At 37.9% G+C, this 22564-nt stretch overlaps 1 protein-coding gene across 2 annotated transcripts; it reads right to left on the reverse strand.

The window, feature by feature from the left end:
- Nucleotides 1-613: 613 nt before the first annotated feature.
- On the reverse strand, nucleotides 614-21132 carry XG (Xg glycoprotein (Xg blood group)). Of its 2 annotated transcripts, XM_018908812.3 has the most exons (9): nucleotides 20781-21128; nucleotides 11085-11126; nucleotides 10697-10753; nucleotides 7179-7214; nucleotides 4606-4671; nucleotides 3665-3712; nucleotides 2988-3026; nucleotides 2594-2713; nucleotides 614-2392 (listed from the first exon to the last, which is right to left on the reverse strand). In XM_018908812.3, exons 1-9 carry the CDS (start codon nucleotides 20839-20841, stop codon nucleotides 2376-2378), a joined length of 486 nt encoding a protein of 161 aa, XP_018764357.1. In that variant the 5' UTR covers nucleotides 20842-21128; the 3' UTR covers nucleotides 614-2375. The 2 variants fall into 2 exon arrangements, with proteins under 2 accessions (XP_018764357.1, XP_050826336.1); XM_050970379.1 differs by lacking the exon at nucleotides 7179-7214 and having other exon boundaries at nucleotides 20781-21132.
- Between the last annotated feature and the right edge of the window lie 1432 nt (nucleotides 21133-22564).

Consider the following 22564-nt stretch of genomic DNA (forward strand, 5'->3'; position numbering starts at 1 on the left):
CTTCCTTCCTTCCTTCCTCCCTCCCTCCCTCCCTCCCTCCTCCCTCTCCAAATTTAAATACACTAGAGCTTCCATACATAACCCCTCAATTACCTGAAACAATAATACTAGAAATAGTTTATACAAAAATTATAAATTTGTTTTTACCGTCATCATTCTTGCTAAAAGTGTATCTGCATGCTGGTATATTGATATATTGGTATATGCTGACAAATTAGACCAGAGCTTCAGAGGGTTAAATACTTGGGTAGTCAGGATTTATCCATTCAGATTCATGGGGTTTGCTCAAATTCACCATAATAAATCTGGTTTTGGGCTATTAATATCAACACAAGTAATAAATTATTTTGAAAATATTATGAACAATTTAAAATAAATTGTCATAGCTAAACTAAAAATGTTGCACATTTCTCTAGACACTTAGCAAAATAAAAAATAAAAGAGAGAGAAAAAAAGAATAGATAGTTAAGCTGTTTTCATTTTTTTTTCCTGTAATTTTTCTTTAGTTTGAAGCATTTCCTTTTCTTTAGTGGGACATAGTTGAACTTGTATACAGAATGTATGAATCCTCATGTGTCCCAGAAAGCAGCAAAAAAAATAAACAAAACCTGGGTCATCTTAGATAAAACACAGTAGGTGTTTATTGAAAATTTTGAAGAGAAAGAAGCAAAATATATATTTTCATGGTTGAACAAACAATTGAAGTTGTAATACCAAAACACTTGTCATTTCATTAATCAAATCTTTACGTCTATCTGACAAAGTATACATCAATCTGTTTTAACTGTTAACATGGAAAATTAATATTTAGAAAGAAATATTAAATGTCCTTGAAAACCATATTAAAAATACTTTCTCATTTATAAGTTGAAAGTGATAGCCACAAAGGTGTTCATTTTTTGTATGTTGTTGAGATGTTTCTGTGTTTCAACTGATGTACATTATATTTTTTTCAGGATCAAAAAAAAAAAAAAAGGGGTAGTCTTAGCAAGCAACTGATATATACCCATTTAAAATATAATTCAGATAAATAGTATTTTATTACATGAAAAATTACTTTTTTAGTATATGTCTTCCTCTCAATGATGTAATAAGCGAAAAATCATATTCACCTCCATATATGTGGAAGTGCAGTAACAAAACCCATGCTTTGCATATAAAATGAAGATAAAATCACACAAATTTCCTTATGCTTTAAGTGTCAGTTAAAATGTCTCTATTGCAGAATTATGTCAGTAAACTGCTAGTTTTGCCAGCTGTCATCTGTACTTCATTCACTTGCTGGTTTTTTGATCCAGTGAGCTAAATGAAGGCAGAGACAGGAAAAGTCTCAATTTTCATTATAGGTTTGTCTACATGAGGACATTGTTAGCACAGCAAGGTCGATCAGGAAAGAGGGAAAAAAGTGAAACAGTCTAGATAGAAAAACTATGTCAACCACACCTCCACAAAGTACGAAGTTGAAAAGTCTTTGTGACTTATATTTTAGAGATTAAAGCATCACAAACTCATTCTAACTGAATCAGAAAAATTTCTGTACCCATTTTCCTTTTTCAGAAGTATGAATAATACTTCTTTTTAAAAAATCCTGTATTTCTAGGTTAGTGCCTTCAAAGGTTCCTAGAGTCAGGCCTAAGTTTTCAAGAACAGAAATGAAACTCATGTAAAATTCTAGTTCCCGAGAAGAGCTAAACACCAGTTCAGTAATTAATCAATAAAATAAATAAATAAATAAAATTAGCGTGTATTCCTCTCTGTTTTATTTTGAACAGTGGTTTGTCAATATACATAATCTTTTCAGTATATCATAAATTAAGAATGGATTTTCTAGCTATAGTTCCTTTCACTTTGCTAAAATTCAGACATAAAAACAAAATAAAGGCATTCAAATTTTTAATCCTTTGGACAATTACACTTTTTCTTTAAACATAGTAAATATTACAGAAATATCTGGAGAAACCCAACAGGTGTGAAAGGAAATGGCAAACTCCTCTATCAGGACTGTGTTTTTGACAAATTTTGAAAACAGGAAAAAAAAATTTGGTGACTCAAATCCTCACAAACTGAAATCCTTCGATTTTTAGCTTATATCAAACTTGATTTCTTTGTTGTTTATGATAACTTCTGAGTCAAAATCTGTATCCAGCCTTTATGAATGCAGGTCAGAGAGTGCAATACAATCCCTGGATGTCTTAAGCATATTTTTGATGGCATAAAGCTCGAGGTGCAAAAGTGACATCATGTTAGAGAGAGCAGGATTGCAATGTCTCAAGAAAACATTTGTTAGAGAAAGGTTTTCTTCTGTCAGAGTGGCAGTGTAGAATGTCACCAACCAAAGGAGCCTGTGATCAGACAGCAACTCTTCTTGCAGTGCTTCAAACTGCAGCCCCACCTGAAAAATGAAAATTGAACATTCAGTATTTCCACTGGGGGTGTTCTTTGCCAGCTTTTCTGAGGCCGATCTGGGCCACCCTGGCTGGTTTTCACAAACAGAGCCACAATTGCCAAGCACCTCTGTGCTGGCAGAGACAATTGTTTGTCAAGTTCCCATCAACTTCAGCACTAAATCAGTGGAAAACTGTTTGGGCCTTACCACGTGGTTTGAAACAAAGTTTCTTATTCTTGTAAGCAGTGTAGGCTGCTATGGACCCAACAATCAGTGCCACAAAAGCAGATATTACAGGAGATGTAACTCCAGCAATTAAACCCGAATCTGTGGAAAAAGAAAGAGAAGGGGGGTTTTCAGAGGCATTTAAATGGTTTAAGTGTATTGTCTCTTAAAGTGCCTTCACCAAATTATGAAAATAATTTGGTGAAACTACAGAATTAGGCGGATGAATAAAAAATTGTCTTATATTACAGCTGATATGAAAATTATGTCTTAAAGCCTTATTTATAATATTTGCTACTGTGTAAGTCTATCATTGTTTTAGTATTTCATAAAGATCAGAAACCAATTGCAGAATAATGTAAATTATTTACTATACCTGTGTTCCCTCCATGATTGAAATAATGCTCCTCTTCTCCTGGAACAGAGGGTGAAGCTTCATCAAAGAAATGTTTGTCATCCTGTTTTGAGAACTAAGTCTGTACATCACACTTTGCTGAGTAAAAAGGGCAAAAGGGGTGGCCCAACAAGACTGCAAGAGAAGAGCTCCCCTTCTACCCCCCACTGAAGGCAGTGCTGGCAAGAGGAATAACTGCTCATCATCTTGACACTGCCCTTTTGGGGAAGAATGTTATCATCTAATAGAAGGACCATATATATAACAGTCTACATCAAGCTGATTTCACAGGGAGGCCAGTATACTCTATCTCTTCTCTACTGTCAGACAATCAGATCATTTATCAGTAGGTTTACATCAAGATCTTAGTCTTGTCCATCTATTTCAGCATGCCTCTTGCTTTTGGACTTTTCCTTGCTGAATTCAAAGGGATAAAACCTGCAGTCTTCTGACATCTAAAAACCGTTTTGGAATATGATTCAAGTTCTAGCTTCAGGCTCAAACCCATGGTTTTTCGTGAAGGATAACTAACCTAAATGAAAACAGTGGAGTCTGGTCCTATAGCTTCAGAGACAAACAGAATACCAAAAAAACAAAACCAACCAGCTCCAATTTACAGGTGGTAGGAACATGTTGCAAGGGAAAGAGACAAATGCTACCTGGTGGTAAAGGCTTTCCATCATTCAGATCTGAGTCCTGAAAACCTCCTGCAAGATAAAGATTCCAGTTGCAAAATTATATACAATGGTAACCCCTTCAGCTCCCTTGTCCACTCCTTTTGTAGCATTCTAGGGAAAAGTGAGGGACCTTTGAAATCCCAGCCTTGACATGGTGGATGGGTCACATGTCTTACACTGAACAGTCACCTACCAAATTCACCAGAAAGCTGAAGTAATGAAGTATTGTTGGTGTCTCTGTATTCTGTGTCTGTTTTGGGTACTTGTGGGATATATGGGATTGGGCTCCCAGTAACACAAATCCTTATATAATGTGGACATCTTGAGTGCCAGTGTCCCCTGAAGCAGAGAGTCAGTGGGTCCTTTCCAGGAAGGACTCCAGAAGGACCTGTCCACAGCTCACCACTACAGCCATACCCAAAGTAAGTACAGGTACAGGGTGAAAGCCAGAATAGATATGCCACATTTACTTTATTAAAGCAAGTGTCTGGAACCAAACTCAAAAGCAATACAGGCTGCCCAGCCCCCTCTGCTGTATGCCTCGGGGTCATCTCAGTGCACATCTCACATTGATTTGAGCACAGGTATATCCCTGCCCTGTGGCTAGATGTCAAATTTGAGCCTTTGCAAAGTTCAGTGTATACACACCCAAAATGAAAACACAAACAAGATTAAATGTTAGTCGCATGCCACTTAAGATGCAGTGTCCCACATTTTGAAAAAACAGAAAAACTTTATGGTATTAACACTAACATTCAGAAAAAAGCTTTCTCACCTCTGGGTCAGAAACAGTGACTACAAAAGGAAGACATGGGAAGAGGATGATAAAAGCTATTACTAGAGAAACAAGAGATTAAAGTATTCAAAATGCCTGCTCTGAACAGCTGATAGCACCACATTTTCTTGAGAGCAAGTAGTCTTACCAGAATTGCCATAACTTCCTGGGCGCGGTGGAAGAGGTGGGTATAAAGGTTTTCTTGAGATGTCACCTGTTGATAATTAATACTGTTAGATGATTGAACAGGCAAAACTGGGAACTTTAAATAAAAGTATTTTATACATATTTCTAATTTGTCCTCCCATGAATTAATAAAAGGACCTTTTCAGTAGTTAGGAAGATTTAAGCACTACATCAACAAATCGCTAGCTATAAAAACTGACTTGGAAGTGAATAGGGAATAGTTTTGAAAGAAGAATTCACAAAAAACACTGAGGGAAAATATTTTACATATATCTGGCAAACATTGATTAAAGCTGACAGCTGGGAGGCACAATGTGTCAGTCACTTTGGATGTCAGTGGTGCAGTTATTCAGAGCCAACAGAGAAGCTGGTGTTCTAGGCTGGGCAGGAAGAAACAGGTTATCTCATTGCCATCAGCAGGTTTTAATAACACCTGCAGATTAGCTTCATCTAACAGATTCTGAATTTATCTAATGCATAATGAATTTTCTGCTCTTGAAGAGTGCAAAATGATATCAGACATCAGCTTTGCTGTTGTTTAGAACTTTGTGCTAGCATTTAGCCTTACTTTTTTGCCAAATGATTAGAAAGAGATGCATTGGATAGAGCAGGAGATCTGATCACTAAAAGCAGTTTCCAAACTGCATACACAATGCTGAAGTGCTCACTCAGATCAAAGCCTGCCAAATTTAGTATTTAGGGTTGCTGCTCTGTGTGTATACAGTTGGTTTTCTCTTGCTACCCTTTACTCAACCAATTCAACCAGGTATTCAACTGTTCTTAAAAATGCCAGACAGTGCATTTTTATCTGCATAAAACAAAATTAGGTCACAGAAATAAATAGAAATTTCCCTCCCCCTCTTTAAATCTTTCACCTTCCAAACATGCCAGACACCTTTTTGCTATGTTTTTTCTTGCTTGGCTGCTAAATACAGTGCTTGTGTTTCTGAGCACCATTTAGGTTCTGATCCAGAAAATTATTTAGGTATATGCTTAACCTCAAGTGAGTTTAGTCTACAGCCAATGGATTTTAGGTGGAGTCATAAAGCTTTGCTGAATCTGACTTTGCCCAATTAATATATTCAGCAGAGGAAGGACTTGCTCAGTTCTAGCTCTGTGTAATGAACTAAGATTCACTGGTCCACAAAAGCAGAAAACCACCAATCCCACATTTTATTTATATCATGATGCTGCACTTAGTCTTCTCTAAGCATAAGACATATTGTGTGGCACAGCTGGTGAAAAAATAATGTCTTCAGAAATACTGATAATGAGATACCTAACTTTAACCTTATTATTTCATGTATGAAGGTCAATTAGGAACCTAAACAAAAAGTGGAACAAAGAAATAAAAACCAATGGAAATACAATTTTCCATCCTTGGAATGAAAAGATGTGGTTTCGTTAAGATACTTAAGCTATTAATTAATACTTTAGCCAACATATTTAACCTATCCTCTCCTAATAGTACTCAATAAAAGCTTGCAGGAATGGAAGAATTATTACAAGGAAGAATAAATGAAATCATAAACATGGGAATTATTAACAAAATTAGATCCAGTTTTGTTAAATGTGGACTAATGCATCATTCACACAAAGGCATGAAGTGCCACAGGGGAAGTCAGAAATGGAAAAAAAAAACTTTAATATAAAAAGTGTCATTCTCTAAGACTGAAATGTGAGCAAACCAGACCACTGCAGCTGATTCAGAGGGTCTGTGCAGTTTTTCTTTTGTGTGGCTGTGATTAAAGTGGAATTTTAGGCTTTGATTGAATACTAATTGCATTTTGGGTAAAAAAATTAGTATTTAGAACCTTTTTAGAGTACTTCACATCCTTGTTATATCTCTAAACACACTAAATAAAATTTGGTGCACAAATTCCCAGCCTCAAAGAATTAAATATGTCTGCACAGCTCAGTACAGTACTGTGAATACTTCCAAGGTCAGGTCTGGGTGTTATGGGAATATCTGGAAGTTAACAACATGTTACAACAGCTTGACTGCTCCAAGCTTTAACAGTATTCACCAGCACTCATCTCTGAAACATTCCTTCCTGAATTTCTAATTTGCCATCAGCAGAGCTACAAGAAGTTCAAACCTCCCCATCCAGTGTTACCTCTGATTCCTAATCTTAGATAGGCTCATTTTGGTAGCTGAAGAAAATACAGCCATCACCTTCTTAAAGCTTCTGTCAGAGGACTCCACCCTGAGCCATCCCAACTGAATGGGTGACATTTGCTCTCCCCAGCCACGCCTGGGGTGCTCTGCCATGGTACAGCAAGCCCCAGCTAACTTCAGTTCATGCAAGGCAGGGCAGCTGGAAGCTCTCAGAGGTCACTGGTGACCAGCTGCTGTCCCCACTCTGTCTGATGGCCTCAGGCAGAAGGGCTGCATGTACATGAGTTGTAATGACTCTCATGACTGTAGCACCTCCTGCAGTATTGAGATCTCTTTTTACAAATTAGGCAGAGCTCAGGAAAAGACTATGAAAGAAGAAAATCCCTTTGTATTCCAGGAAACAAGGGAGTACTCACCCCCACCAAGAGCATCTCCTAAATGTAGATCATTGTCTAAAAATGAATAGGAGGAAGATGTAGAAAAGTGAGTTACACACAATTCTTGACGGAAATGAAATGTTATTTTCATTAGAATGTATACAACTGCATGTTTGACAAGTATTTTTTCAAGTCAGTCCCACAAATTGGAATAACTTATCACACTTTTCTTGAAAACTCTTATAGACTCTAACATTTGCCCACACACTAATTGACAAATAGCACAGTATTTTTTACTCAAAATACAAAGTTTTTTTTCCTGTTTGAAATGATGTCAAAATAAATCTTAATGTTGAATCAAGATCAATACCTCTTTAACATACATGCAAGTACAAAAATAAAATCAGCGGTGTTATAATATGTAACTGTACTAATTTTTAAAATATACTTAATTATTAACATTTATGTCTGTGGTTAAAATTTATATATGTATGTTTGGCTTAAGTGTAATTTATTGAACTAGGAAAACTGAATATGCATTTCAAGAGCAAATACTAGGAAGCAATAAACCTGCTTGGGGAGATACTGAATCAAATACCAATGGAAGGGTCAAGATGACCCCTTGCTTCAGGCAATCATATGCACCTGTCTGAGGCTGGGAGACAGTCTGTTCTTATTTGCTTGAGCTGTGAAGGTTTTTAGATAGAATTAAACATCCATTTGTGAAAGTTACCCAGTAAATCACCAGGCTGTGACCATTGCCCAGCACCATACCCGTGTCTCGCTGTACCCAGGATGGAATCTTTCCATGCAATAAACAATTTGTCCATGAGCTGCAGATGCATAAAGAGGAACTCTGTTTCTAACATGCAGGTGTGGATGTGAGTGAGTGGGTGGCATTTTAAGGTGTGTATGGAATGATGGTGAGTTCTGAAAGAAATACATTAGATGGATGCTTTAACTCCAAGAATCCCTTTCTTGATGCTTATATGCATGGAGTGGTACAGTGAATCAGAACACAAGGGATGCAACACCTATCTAAATTTTGATAACAGTGCTTGCTGCCACAGAAAATTAGATAGACTCTCAAATAATTTTTAAAATTATTGTTGTGACAGAATTCCTGAAACATAGGAAAATCACCATGCAGAAATCTCTTTTCTTTTGTTCTCTATACTTAGGAGGACTGGGAAGCTGCTTTTGCACAGTATCTAGTCTCATTTGAGTAATAACTCAGAAATGTTCTGATGTCACCAGGTAATCTGGCAGGAAAATAAACAAATTCATAATACATGACTTGGTTTGTTCTTGTCAGGTATAGGTCCTCCCTGTGTCTGCCCAGCAGAGAGATTCATTTCAAAAATACCTTTACCTGTCAAATGTTAAAACTGTAAGAAGAAATAAATTGAGAACTGGATTCAATTTATTATTGACATGAAGAATTCCAGTAAAATGCAAGTTCTGCTCTGGAGGGTTCATGTAGAGATTTGTTGCAGAAATGGTCAGATTTATATTAATGAAATAAAAATGGAAATGCATGTGTGTGTTGGGACCAGAAAAAACAGTAGAATGTTAAAAGAACAGAATAAAGGTCACTGTTCCAGCAGTGATACTGAGGAATGTGTTGTTCCTGTCAAAACCAGCAGGCCTATGGTCTGATGACAGCCCAGATGACTTGTCAGCAGAGGAAAAGCAGAAAGGCATTCTAACACCAAAATTGCAGCATATCACTACTTTTCTGATCATCCAACTAGAAAATAAGTCTGTGCACACAGCCTGTGAACTCCAAACAAGTGAAAAAAAATATATAGTGGGCAGCAACCTGACCAAGGGTTCAGAGGCACTGGGGTGAGAAATATTATGAGGCAAAGGACCTCTCTATAATATCTGATTACTCCTAAAGGATATAAAAGATTTGAGGATTCTACTTGTCATTTCTGGTCAAGAAGAAGCACAGAGACAGGAAAAGAGCTCAGTAGCTGGCAAGCTTTGTCTCTTGTTGCCCACAATGCTCAGCAGACCACCTAAGCACACATGAGCAGGGTGGTGCTCATGAGCAGGGTGTGAGGGTATGGCTGAATTAAACAGAATGCAGGAACAATGTCAGTGGGTGAATATCAACTCACTTTGAGGTTCTGTAAATAAACATTACCTTCCATTAAATTTTGTGATGAATATTGCTACACTAGGGAGGTGCCTCCAGGAGAGCTTTAACTCAGGCAGAGGTGCATGGGATGCCCAGAGGACACTGCCTGCACTTGCCTCAGCTGAACAAAAATCTCAGCAAGCCTCACTTCTGAAGGAGACATGGAGGAAATCCTGAAGTTAAGATGAAGCATTAAGCAGCTGCTAGAACATACTTTTGTACCATCTTCCTGCACTTTCCAAATCCAACAATTGATTTGTAATACCATGATCTTGGGTTTTCTAATACCTTTTAATTGTTTTTTTTAAACTTTCTGCAGTCATCTGTAGTCCTGAAGGACACTCTGAAATAGTCTGGAAAACATGAAGTTATTCCTGCCCAAAAATTAGTGAAGTAGATTTGGTTAGGGCAGATATTTTTCTGATGTTCATATCTCTAACAGATTTAGAAGTCCCTAAAAAAAAAATTCCTTTCACCTGGCTGAGGCAGCTTGAGTTCAGATATTGGCACCCTAAGCTACCTTTAAACATGACTAAGGATAAAGTATTTTAGGGCACAATTCAAGTAACTTGAAATTTTGTTTGCCAAATGAAATGGAAAGGAAGAATGCAACCATTAGAGTATACAATAGCTACCACTTTCACAAAATACTGCCCCTATTTGTTCAGAGAGGGAGCCAGAGAATTGTGTGGAAAACATAACTACTTTCATGCACCTAAAATCTTATTTCAAAGTTTGTCCAGAAAAAGACTTGAAGTTGTTGGGGTTATTTTATCTAGCATTTTCCAAGCATTTTGTTTGATAGACAGAAAATTATTCTAGTGCAGTTCAGGTTAAAAAAAAAAAACTATGCTGTCTTAAACTGTTCCATCACAAATGCAATTTAGTTCTTGTTTGGAATCTGGATTTTTTCAATATTAACAAGTGTTCATTGGAATTCATTGTTTGGCATTCTCAGGACTACAGCTTTCCACTGTTCAGAGCCTTTTTTCCTTTCTGACACAGGTGGTTGTATCAATCAATAGTAGATAATATGAATTAAATACATGGTGAGGAGAAAGAACAGCCCCAACTTCATTCTGATTCTTTTCCAACTCTGTTATCAACGGGAAAAAAGTAGAGAAACAGCCAATTTTAGCCCCAGGGAGTTCAGAACAATCTAGAAAAGTGTGAAGAAGGTCTTCAGGAAATAAAATACTATCACTGGCCAGCCATGCTCAGTTGCCTCACTGGAAGAAGTAAAGACATGTAATTGGTATTTGTCAAAAGAGCACTTATTTTACTTTTAGAAGACAGCTGTTAATCACACTTTATCTCAGCTAAAACACAGCAGCAAATATGATAAAGAACCTCATGTGAAAGTTTCCTACATGTACAAAATCAGTTTTATGACCCATTATTTTTTACTCACTGAACACAGGTCTTGTCGGTCTTCTGATCACTGTGGGTTTCCTGGTGATGATGTCATCTGATGAACACAATGACATGCCAATAAACATTAACAGCTTCAACTTTACAAAAGCAAGTATGTGGAAGTGTAGAGAGCTGCTTTCAATAAATCTTTTTCTATCACAGCAGAAGCCAAAAATGAAGGAATATGTTTTTCATCTAGTTTTTTGTTTGTTTGTTTTAAAGATTTTCATTTTGTGATAGAAACATTGAAACCTAGCATTCTTCAGTTCTGTGTATCTTTAACAGAAGCAGTAGCCAGTTAATATTCCATTCCTCAAGGAAAAAGACTTAAGATTTACTATTAGATGTAAATGCCATAGTAAAATAAGGATAGTAAATTTACATACCAGGGTGATCAAGGGCATCAGCTAAATCAAAATCACCTTGACCTAGAAGGAATGTGACAGAAGACACGAAGTCAGCAGGCAGGTTTCCATCACCTCCAGACCTGAGGGCTCACTACAGAAGCAGAAAACCAGTAAGAGGCAAAAGAAAGACCCATCCAAACAGCAGCAGGCTGTCAGCTGCCATCCCTGCACAGCAGAGTCCTGGATGACCGTGAGAGATAGGCTCATTTAATCAAGGAAGTTATTTGTTCAGGTAGGCCAAAGAGAAGCTGCTCTCTCCTGTTATCATATTCAACTGCTATACAAAGAACACAGATTGCCAGCTAGAGGGCACAGGGCTATTGCCAGGAGACAGCTGAAAGTAGCATTCAGCATAGTACTTCTGAATCAAAATCATTAGGTGAGAATTTTTAATATCTTAGTTATTATTTTACTGGCTCAGCTTAGCAAGCAGCTTTACTGTAAAGCCTGCCTTGTGATCACTTGCAACACAAATCAACTTTGTTTTTTTTAATTCTTACTGTAACATGGGCCATAAGTAAAATATATTAAGATGTGTTTATCTAATTTAGTTTCCTCTGTAAATGAAAAAATCTGAAAAGGGAAAAAAAATTCTTCCGGTTCTCTAGTATGTGACAACAATATCTTTGAATTTATCAGCAGAGTAATTAGCATCTATACTTTGGAAGTTAGCAGGCAAAGAAAACTGGAAAATATTTTAAAAATATAAACTGAAATAGATGACTTTGAACTGAAAACACACAATAATTCATGTGAGTTTTGCTTTCAACTCTGCAATCTGCCACTTTCCTTGAATATACAGGCTTCATGAAACACATGCTTGGTGAACATGTATCCACTGGTTTTCATCCAGGGTGGTGCATCATCCTTGTGTTTGCATTCCAAACATAAGATCAGCCTACACAAACCCACAGGAAGTCATGACATGTTATGACTTCCCTAAACAGAAATGCATTACTGTGCTCTATCAAGTAAGTCTCAAGCTGCACTTGATCTGCATATGTTTATTATCCCTTCTAAAAGGCTTAATACCTAACTGTTCATTAAGGAGTTTTTCTTGGCAAGTCTTGGACACTTCACAGCAAGAAAGGCATCACTGTTCAAGTGAAGGAGCTGAGGAACAGAGAGAGGCTGCCAGAGGTTTGCCAGCACAGCAGTGCTCAGCTCTGCTCCTTCATCTTGACAGGTCCTGTACATCTTCATGGCATTCTTCTCACTAATCACTGTTCCTGAATAATAGCTCTTGCCTGTGTCAAAGAGCTTCCAGAAAGATTAATTATCAGTGGTGAAACACTGTGTGATCCTCAAATAGCAGTCAGGGCAGGAATATAAAGTAGAAATGTTTTGATTCCCACGAGGATTTTAATGTAAGTCTGTGGCCTTAATTATAGATGGGGTCTGATGAAAAAGATAAAACAAGGCTGGAATGCAAAGTAGGAATGGCTTCTAAAGCAAAACTGTCCCAATAAAATATTAAGAGGAAAATGTTTGATAAGTAAAACCAGTTAACCATAAGACTTTCCCACTAACGTTAGCAGAGTGGTAGGTTATCTCTTTATTATTTGATTTGTTCTTGGAGTGTTGCCTCATCTGGCCACCTCTCCCTCCTCTGCCCTGGCCCCTCAGCCAACATTGCCAAGCTCAGTGACTTTTGGATTGGGTGTTCAGGTGGATAATCATGGAATCATAGAACTACAGAATGGTTTGTGTTGGAAAGGACTTAAAGACCATTTATTTCCCACTCTCACTGCCATGGGCAGGGACACCTTCCACCAGACAAGGTTGTTCACTGATATATTTAACCCTGAACACTTCCAAAGATTTGGTATCCACAGCTTCTCTGGACAACATGTTCCAGTGTCTCACCACGCTCACAGTAAAAAAACAAGTCTTTTTAATATCTAATTTAAAACTACTCTTTCAATTTAAATCCATTATTAAAGCCATAATCTAAGACTCTGACAGGTTTTTAAATATGAATCCATTAAATACAGAAATCCATTAAATAAACAAGTTGCTTCATCAGAAGATATTTTCTGTTTGATCCCTGGGTGCCACCAGCCCTTACTGGCCCTAGGCTTCTGCCCATGGGCTGTCACCCCAGCCATGGGACCCTTTGATCTTCATGCAGACACGCTATGCACAGGCAGACATCCTGGCATTGCCTGGACTTATATGGTCAAATTATATTTTTCTGAAGCATTTCTTCAGTGCCAGCAGTACAAGCAACATAAGCCTGACAGTTCTTGGATTTTGACCTCTGGCAAAATCCTCATTTTTGATCAGCATCCTGAGTATTGTAGGAAGCTGTCTGACTCAAACCCCATTGCCTCAGGATACCAGCATCAATGGCTAAAACCTTTTCTTGTTGGAGTGAGTTATCAGGAGTGAGTTATCAGGAATAATTTTGTAACCATAATCAGAAGAAGAGTCAGGAGAAATAATTTTGTAATACCGAAGAGCTGCTGGCCAAACCAGCTTCTTTGTTACAGGTCAAGACAAGCAGGAACTAACAATATGGAAAGCAACTACTGAGGTCATAATGCTGCAAAGAGAATGTGACAAAATCATTTTTGAAGGAAGACTGTGGAAAATTTTCAGGTAGAATATTTCTCTGGAGTTAGGGAAAAACAAAAATAGAAGGTGAAAAATAACCAGATTATGAAATTCAAGCATGATGATGCAGATGCTTTCAATTGCATGAGAACTAAAGCAAAGCAACAGACTGAAATATTTACTGACCCCTGCCCTTCTTCTGGACAATACCAACATTTCCCTCTCCTATTATTATGTCTGTTCTGTTATGGAAAAGGCAAAAGGTGCTGTTTTGAGATTTCAAGTTAGAAACAGAAGAAAGCCACAGAAATTCCAAGAGAAAAAAGAGGACTGAAAATCTTCAAAAATTATTCAGACTGATTTTTGAAAAAATTATTTCTAATGATTAACCAAGCAATAAAAAGAAAAGGACATCAACACAGAATGACTGCCTGGGAGTAACACAGGAGTCCACAGTGAAGTCTCTTTGACTATGTAAACATAAACCTTGGCAGATGGGCAGTTTGTATGAGGACAGCTGTGCAGCATGGTAAATTATATTGCAATAAACCTAAACACTGCTTGGTTTTCAATGCCAGCTTCCTCTGATAATAACACCAAATGACCATAAGGAGTAAGATTCTGTGGAGCAGAATTTTAAATGCTAATTACCATTCCTGAGACTGTACCTAGACATTTTTAAGAACCTAATTTAAGGAGGATAGTTGATTAAATAGCTGAACAGCTCAGACTTTATACACACCATGATCAGTCTAAAAACAAAACAACATCAGAGTCTCAGAAAATATTTAGCTCAATAGGAGCTGCAGTTACTTCAGAGAACTCTGAAGATAAATGACAAAAGAAATAAATTAGTGAAGCTCTCCACAGAAAAAACAACCGAAATAAATTAATTTTCCACATATTTTTTAATCAGCTTCCATAATAGAAAGAGTTAGAAATATACTGATGATAACAAGAATGAAAGAAATTTTAATGGGGCAGAAAGAGCTTTGTTCCACTGGGTTTTTTTTAATTAGTTGGGTTTTCTGTTTGTTGCTGTTGGCTTTGTTGTTTGTTTTAATCTGGATAAAGTTGTGAAGAGATTTAGCTGTGCAGGTGGTATTATCTCAGTTATCTCTCCTATTGCTGCTCTTTGGCTAGTATGCCATTTCTTGGCATTACTTCTAACCTTTCTTCTGGGAGTGTCTCTGTTTTGACAAAGAAATATAATTACTGTAATGATGTTTTTTGTGGGTGGTCCTTATAACAGAGAATTTGAGAAAATGCTTGCAAACTCGTGTCCTCAGGCACATCTGCATCTAGTGTTCACAAATTTTGAACATTAGTTTTCTGAAAATGTGACCCAAATATCCAGTCACTAAAATGCAGACAGTAGCATCTTTTGTCCATGGTTTAATTTGTTATCTAAATGTTGAATGGATTCACCACCCTTTAACCATGTATCTGTTTGATCAGAAGTGTCTGAGGTCCCACAGCTTTTGAGTTGAATTGATGAGGAACAAGGCTGGATTCTGCAGGTGAGTGTTACCAGTTTATCATGACAACAGCAGTCAAGTGTTCTGACAAAAGGCTACCACGACACCTCTCTACAATTTTCAGTCTCCAATTGAACACAGCTTGTGGCCCTTAAAATGACGTAGATTTAAATAAGGTAGAAATTAATATTTCTAAGTGAGGATCAGGTTATGTGACAAATGAAATTAACTTCTCAGGCTTTTAATATGCATTGTCTAGTATTAAAAAGGAAGCTAAAATCCATGAGAAAATGTGCTTGAATGTGTTTGTACATGTTTCTGGACACACAACTAAAATGCATTTATGTGCATTATGTTAGATTAATAATTTTGTAGATAAGATGATTAAATTAATTGGTTTTTGGTGCATTGCTAGTAGTCATATGTTTGGGATGAGTTTACATGTGTGACAAATAAATTAGAAGCAACTAACTTCTAATTCTGAGCAAGAAAGGGAGAATAAGTTGATTTTACAGTATTTAAAGATTTGAACAATTATGATTTCTTCAGTGTAATTAAAAAGGAATTTTTCTGTGAATACAGTGTGCTTAAATATTATGAAGCTGAAAGAGACTGAGAAAGAAGTCTCTGACTTAAAAATGAGAACAAAAATTTTATAAAAGGGAACAATATTTTACCAAAATCACTCCTAAAACTCATTTTATGGGTTTTTTCTAGCTGAAATTGTAAGTGATTGTTGGCACAGACCATTTCTGATTATAATACAATCAAGAAATTTATTTATTCCATAATGAGCAAATAGTATGTATTTTCCCATGCATGGGACTTGGAACATACCCCTGTACTGGTCCAACTTTGTTCAGGAAGCAATTATGTTTGTTTAAAGGAAATTACTCATTTCTGGGAGAACACAAAGACTTACACCCCAGAGTGGACACTGTGGACAAATCTCAATGAGCAGGTACTATTTCTTTCATGTAATAGGCCCATGATCCATATTTCCTGATGATGTTACTGTAGCTTGTTTTTCCTTCAAGGACCTTTAGTTTCATAAACAACGATTGCCATTACAACCCCTTGATGTTGGGGTGGAAAATGAGTATGCTTTAAAATCTATAATTAAGATCCAAGGCCCAGCATATAGACCACAACATATGGACCTGATTATTGGCTTCATATTTTTTGCTAGGCCATTTCTGGTTTTAGTTTAAATGCAGGGGAAATGAAAAGGACTCTTTTGCTTATTCATACAAGAACACATTTAAATAATTACCAGCAACTTGGATGCACTAATAAAGTAGGAGTGGCAGCACTGCTTTAGCTCTGTGCAACATTGTCTCACCAAACACAAACAAAAATCTTTAAATTCTGTGATATTTGCCTTTCTGTTCAAAGGTAACTGATGTTCTTTATGATCTGGTATGCCCTGCATATGTGAAATAAAACAGATATAATTTTCTGTATTTTGTTAGAGAGTGGGTGCAGAAGAAGAAGGTGTGTGCTGTAAAATTGCAGGCAGAGCAAAAGAACTGGGATCTCCCATGAAGGAACAACATACATGTTCCTGTGCACCTTACTCAGATTTTCAGCTTTGTGTCCTGAGGCAGAAGAGCTTAGCCCACGGCGTGGGCTCCTCATCCAAAGCTTCTCTCTGTCACTACAGCTTCATGAAGCCACCAGGCCATTTCAGCCATTTGGTCTGAGATTCTCAAGCTTAATGATGGTCACATTACATGAGAACTGTACTCAAGCAAGAGACTTGTATGAGTATCCCTACTGAAATCCTTTGTGTGTCACAGACAGCAGCTGTGTTGGGCTCTCAGAGTGACCACTCGCTGCCTAAGTACCAGCTGGCTAATCCCCACTTTCTCCAGTGAGTAGTTTGAAGACAACAGAGAGAACTGAATGTAATATAGGTGGTCAGAGGGATGCCAGGCTTTGCTGTTTCTCTTGCTCACAGAATGTGTTTTAATGTTCCTCTTCCCACTTTCACACCCGGTGCTCTGGTAAAATGCATGCAAAAGAGCTCTTGACCTTCAATAGCCCCTGGCTCCTTCACCTCTGGTGTAATTAGACCAGGGATGTAAGGAAGGACTTCAACTTGTCTGCTAATCTTAGTGCCTACTTAATGCCTTTTCATTCATTTTTTTCTGTAGCATTGTTGCCCTTTGAAAATATATTGCTGTGATTTAACTTTTGCATGAATTCTTCACAAATTAAAAATCTACTGATAACAGGAAATGCTTGGAAATGGGACTGTTATATTTTCATAACCCATCCAAGCCCATTCTTTCAGTTGGGATGGTGTGTTTCCCTTCAGAAGATACTGTACTTCAGGTCAGATTTAAGTGTTTTAATATTTTCCCATACCATTTATAGATGTCAGCCTGTGGAAAGGAAGGAAGACTCTAATCAAAACAAATTGAATATCTCTCCTCCTACTATGAGGCAAAATACCACAGAAAGGTCCATTTTTATTTATTTCTAATCTTGAAAGAATTCTGACATTTATTTGTTTTTTATTACCCTCAATGGGATGGAGAGGGTTTGACAATTGATGGTGCAAATAAGTCAATAATTCACACTCTGGCAGGTTGGTCACTGCTGCCAGGCTTGCAACATGGCAGAAATGTTTGAAAAGTGAACCTGGGAAGCTGAGTAACTGCACCAGTTGTTTTCTCTTCCCAAGCTCTCTGATGTTGCAAGAGTTCTGCCATTGTTAGTGTTTCAACCAGCTCAGGTATGTGGATTTTTCAAACTGCAATTCCACCCTTAGCTGATAGCACTGATGTGCCTGTGGATAATTTCAGCTCAGGTCTTGGGTGTGAAATAGTTTTGGCAATCAGTAAAAGAGAATTTGTTGCCTGCTGAATCTGTAAGTGCTTCAGCACGTCCACAGGGACCTCACACAGAACAGTGAGGACTGCAGATACATGGAGAAGTATAAGAAAAAACAGGACTGTGTTTGTAATCTCTCTCATTCGGTCTTTTAACTCCAGTGAAAACATTATTCACAGCACTAAGTCACACAGGGTCTCAAATTCAAACTGGTCTACAATTTTCTCCCCATAAAGGGCACAGCTAATTAACTGAGACTACAACTGGTTTTGAGTCAAAAGCTTTGTAAGCCTGAGCTGAACAGAGGTGCTTGGTTTACTGACTAGCAACAAATGCTGTTCCCTTTACCTGTATAGCATCCAACACCTCATGGAGTAAATGTAAACCATCTCAGATATGTCAGTCTTTGCACTGTCTTTTTTACTGGCTATACATGTGATCCATCAGACAACCTTAAAGACCATGGATATATAGATTATATCTATACGGGGAACCTGAGGAGCATTCCGAGCAGTCAGGCCTGAGTGGAGTCTCAGTTGCCTTCCAGGTCCATAAAGGGGAGAGCCCCCAGCTTGCAATCTCTCCCATTGCAGATGTGCACACAGGTTTGTGGCCCAGGTGGGACCTATGTTTCAAACAGTTTCATGATCTCAGTTACAGAGGAGCAACCTGAGTTGTGTTGAGCCCTTAAATGAGTAGTGCAGACACAGCCAAACCTGAATTACCAGAGATCAGCCAAGCTGTAGGAACTCATGAGGGATGTTACCATGAAATTCAGTGGAAGAAGTTTCTGTGATGTTTATTTCATTTGGATTGGGCTAAAAGCCTCACAGACAATTAGTTATTGAAACTCAAATACATAGGAGTCTTCATGTAACCTACCTAAGTCTGGAAATTCCAAAAGCTAGTGTAGCTATGAATGGAATACTGCAGTGAGCATATATGTTTCTGAATTGTATCAGATTTCACTTTCCTTCTGCAATATTGTTCTTGGTTCTGTTATGCTTCTGTCAAGATGTGTCCATCAAGGTAGTCTAGCTAACTAACTCAGGACAGTTGGACATAGAGGAAATGCTGGATGGTAAGAAGAATGATGTCATCTGGTCTGGCTGAGGTAGTCCAGTAGTTTATACATGCTATCACAGAGGATTACAATTTAGAAAAGAATTAAGCTGCCTATAAAAGGGTGAATCATGCCATAGACATTCCCTTCATAGATACTTGGACCAGCTTTCTACCAGCATGGCCAAGCATTTCTCATATCATGTCTTGGTTGGGACTGAGAGGAGGTTCTTGTAAATAACACTGAAACATGGTGAATACTTTGATGATAAAATTCAGTTGCTGTTGCCACAGACTTAAAATAATTAAGTTTATTTAATTAAAGTGGATTAAATAGTTTCTAGAGTCATAAGACTGTGCCCAAATCCCACAGCTTTCAGCAATGACTTCTCCCCCAAAGCAGAGCCTGAACTGGCTCTAAATTAACACATGTATAAATAAAGAATGATTAGGCTGACTACCCTTGTAATTAAAATAGTAGAGTGCAATGCAAATTGGCTAGCTCATGCTTGGATTGTCTAAACAGAACTATTCAACATATGACAGCTACAGAACAAGAAAGTCTGCATGCCAAGAGGTGAGAGACTGCATGAATCACTACAGCCCACAGCACAACATGCAGGCCAGAACAGCCCTACTGCTCTGCTCTTTCTAAGCCATGCTAATTGCTGATAACCTCTAAATAATTCCTCATTTGTTAAAATCAAACTCATAAACTAAATTAAGACAAGGTTTTTTTTCACTGCCCATCACTGCAAGATTTCCTAGGGATTTCATTTAAATCAGGGGTGGTGGGAGGATCAGCAGCAGCTCCTATTTTGGAACTTGTGATTAATGATTGATTTGTGATTAATGAACTAGTGATTAATGAATGATTCCTGCAGCCAACACTGTACAAAAAGTTTCTGCAGTATAGCCAATATACAAAAAAGAAAAGGTTACACCACATGGCAGTTGCACACAAAGATAATTCTATTTGGTTTTACTTCAACAAAAGTTTTAAAGGATATTTTGCTCAAAGAAGTTATGTTTGAATATAGTAAAATGGCCCAGTATGAAAAGGCTATGTTTTCCCTATTGCTATCCATTCACCAAAAATATATAAAAAATTTATTCAATTCTTAATTAGTCCTGCATGAAAAAGTATGTTTGTGTGTGGAATACACTTACTAAAGTAACTGAACTATTAGTTTAAAATTATTAAAGCATATGCACAAATATAAAAGCATGAACACCTTTAAACTGCATCAGAATTTGTTTTTACTATAAAACTCATAGATTTCAAAATACCAATAACCAAGAAAAGCTTTAAGACATGAAGACATTATTTGACTACAGATCTCTTTGGAAACTCTTAAGTTCCCCTGGAAGTGCTCATTTTACAGCTTCCATTTCAAAAAGTTTATACTCAAGCCTAATCTTGTGAATTATTTTAGGGAAGCAACACTCGCAAGAAAATAAGAAATTATAATAAACAAACTTCAACTAGCACAGCTGTTCTGAACAATCAGTCAGGATACACGTATCTCTTTAGAAACTGGTAAAGTACATATAAACACTTTTGAATGCTTCTCATGAAAGAGTAGCTCCAAAAAAACCCCCCAAAACCCAGCAAACATTTCCAAATAAACAAACTTCCATTTTAAGGGTTGGGAGCTTAGGTTTTTGGTTTTTGTTTTTTGTCTTTTTTCCTTTTTTAATAATCTGGCCTTTGAAATAAGCCAAGGTAAAGGTCACTTACCTCTTACATGGACTAGGAGGAAGCCAAGGCACAAAAGTAAAACACTTCTGAATTTCTCCATTCTCTTCTATGCAGTGCCTTGATTGCACCAGTTGGTTTTTCCCAAGCAGTGATGACAGATGTTGCAACTGCAGTGCCAAGGTTTGAGGGAAACACTTGGATTCAGCAGGTCTGTCCAAAAGCGTTTCTCACCACTACACCCAAGCTCTGCAAGAGAGAGAGAAACCTTCTTGCTTACAAGGCAAGTAACAAAATTAAGCAACCGTGCTAGAGCCAAGCTGTGAGCAGCACATTAGGTGCCACCTGTGATCCAAGAAACTAATTTATCGTCCAGGCAGGAAGCACATAGAGCTGGGGAAGCAGTGGCAGCACCCAATGAGGAGGCTGCCTGAACTCTCTGGATCCACCTCCTTCCCAGAGGGGAAAGCCAACCTGTTTGACATCCTCGCCTTCAAAGTAGGGCGTGGTGCTGTGGGAGCTCAGGTAGCTTGTAAGAGGAGACTGTCTTTCTCTGCAGCATGCTTGAAAGGATCACTCAGACATACTCTGTCCTCAAAGCAGCACTTTCCTGCTTGTTTTTTGGCTCAGCAATGACAGCTGATAAAAGCAATCCTGCCAGACTTAACCCCTCATTCAGGCCACCAAATAAAGGAACAGAAGTGGATGGAGATTAGGAATCCACTTTGCAGCAACTTGGACTTGGCTACAGAGGGATGACAAAAAAACTAGTTTTATAAATTTAAAATGATGTTGGATTACTGAACTGAAGCATGCTCTACTCCCCAGTAGATGCTTATCTTCAGAGGTAAACATTGCCCATCATGACTGTTTCTATTGATCTAGCTTTTTGGTTTTTTTTTTTTTTTTCTAAATATACAAATATCCATGCATATCCTTCATGGGGAGAGATGTCAGATAGTGCTGACTGTGATGGTACAAAGCTTTGGAATATGAAAAAAAAATTCATGCACATATCTGTACAGGGACTTACTTTTAAATTACTGATGTGATTTAAATCCAGTTTTGTCATAGCATCATAGCTATCTCATGCATCTCTCTAGCAAACACAGCCTTGTCCTGTGAACTGGATTGCAGCCATCACCCTGGTGCCCGGCACCAGCAGGGTGACTGGTGTGCATCCTCCCTTGTGCTGGGGGATGAGCTGCAGGGGTTTTGTCAGAGCTGTTTCGTCTAGGGCAGCAAAAAGCTCAGGACTCTGCTACCATGAGTGGCCAATCTGAGCACTTGTGGTGTTGCAGGGTGATTCAGTCTGGTGTGGGGCATAGGCTGTCCCCAGCTGCATTTCTGTTGAGTTACCCAGAACATAACAGAACTCATGCTTTTATGGTAACTACAGAAACTGGATGCAACAGCATAAGATGGACTGATAGAACTTGGTGGTACTGGGTCCTCAAGCTTGATGTTCAAGTAGGTCAACTGCCTCCCTCTTCCCTGCCCAAATTTGAAAGAGCAGAAGGGTCTATAAATGTCTGGCTTAAAGCTAATAATAGAAGCTCTAAAGTTCAATTTAAGTATTCTCCATGTCAGGGCCAATTGTTCAGTCTCAGAACAGCTAAGGACATTTAAGATGAAGAGGTGACTTTTTCAGTCAGTTAAAACAAGAACTATACCATGACATGAGCAATCCCAGAAATGCACTGGTAGGTTGGGGGTTTTTTGTTTTTATTGTTTTGTTCCCAGAATGCCAAAAGCAGGGCCACATGTGCTAATCCTCATACAAGTGATGAATTTGCCTGAAGGGAATGGGAATGTTGGCAGGGTTA

This window comes from Serinus canaria, chromosome 1 (assembly GCF_022539315.1).
Source record: "Serinus canaria isolate serCan28SL12 chromosome 1, serCan2020, whole genome shotgun sequence".
In the NCBI taxonomy this organism is placed as follows: Eukaryota; Metazoa; Chordata; class Aves; order Passeriformes; family Fringillidae; genus Serinus; species Serinus canaria.

Coding starts and splice junctions, on each gene's coding strand:
- XG (XM_018908812.3), bottom strand. CDS start 20,841: ATGGAGAAATTCAGAAGTGTTTTACTTTTGTGCCTTGGCTTCCTCCTA. Junction 11,127..20,780: donor CCTCCTAGTCCATGTAAGAG/GTAAGTGACCTT, acceptor CATTCCTTCTAG/GTCAAGGTGATTTTGATTTA. Junction 10,754..11,084: donor TGATGCCCTTGATCACCCTG/GTATGTAAATTT, acceptor TGTGTTCATCAG/ATGACATCATCACCAGGAAA.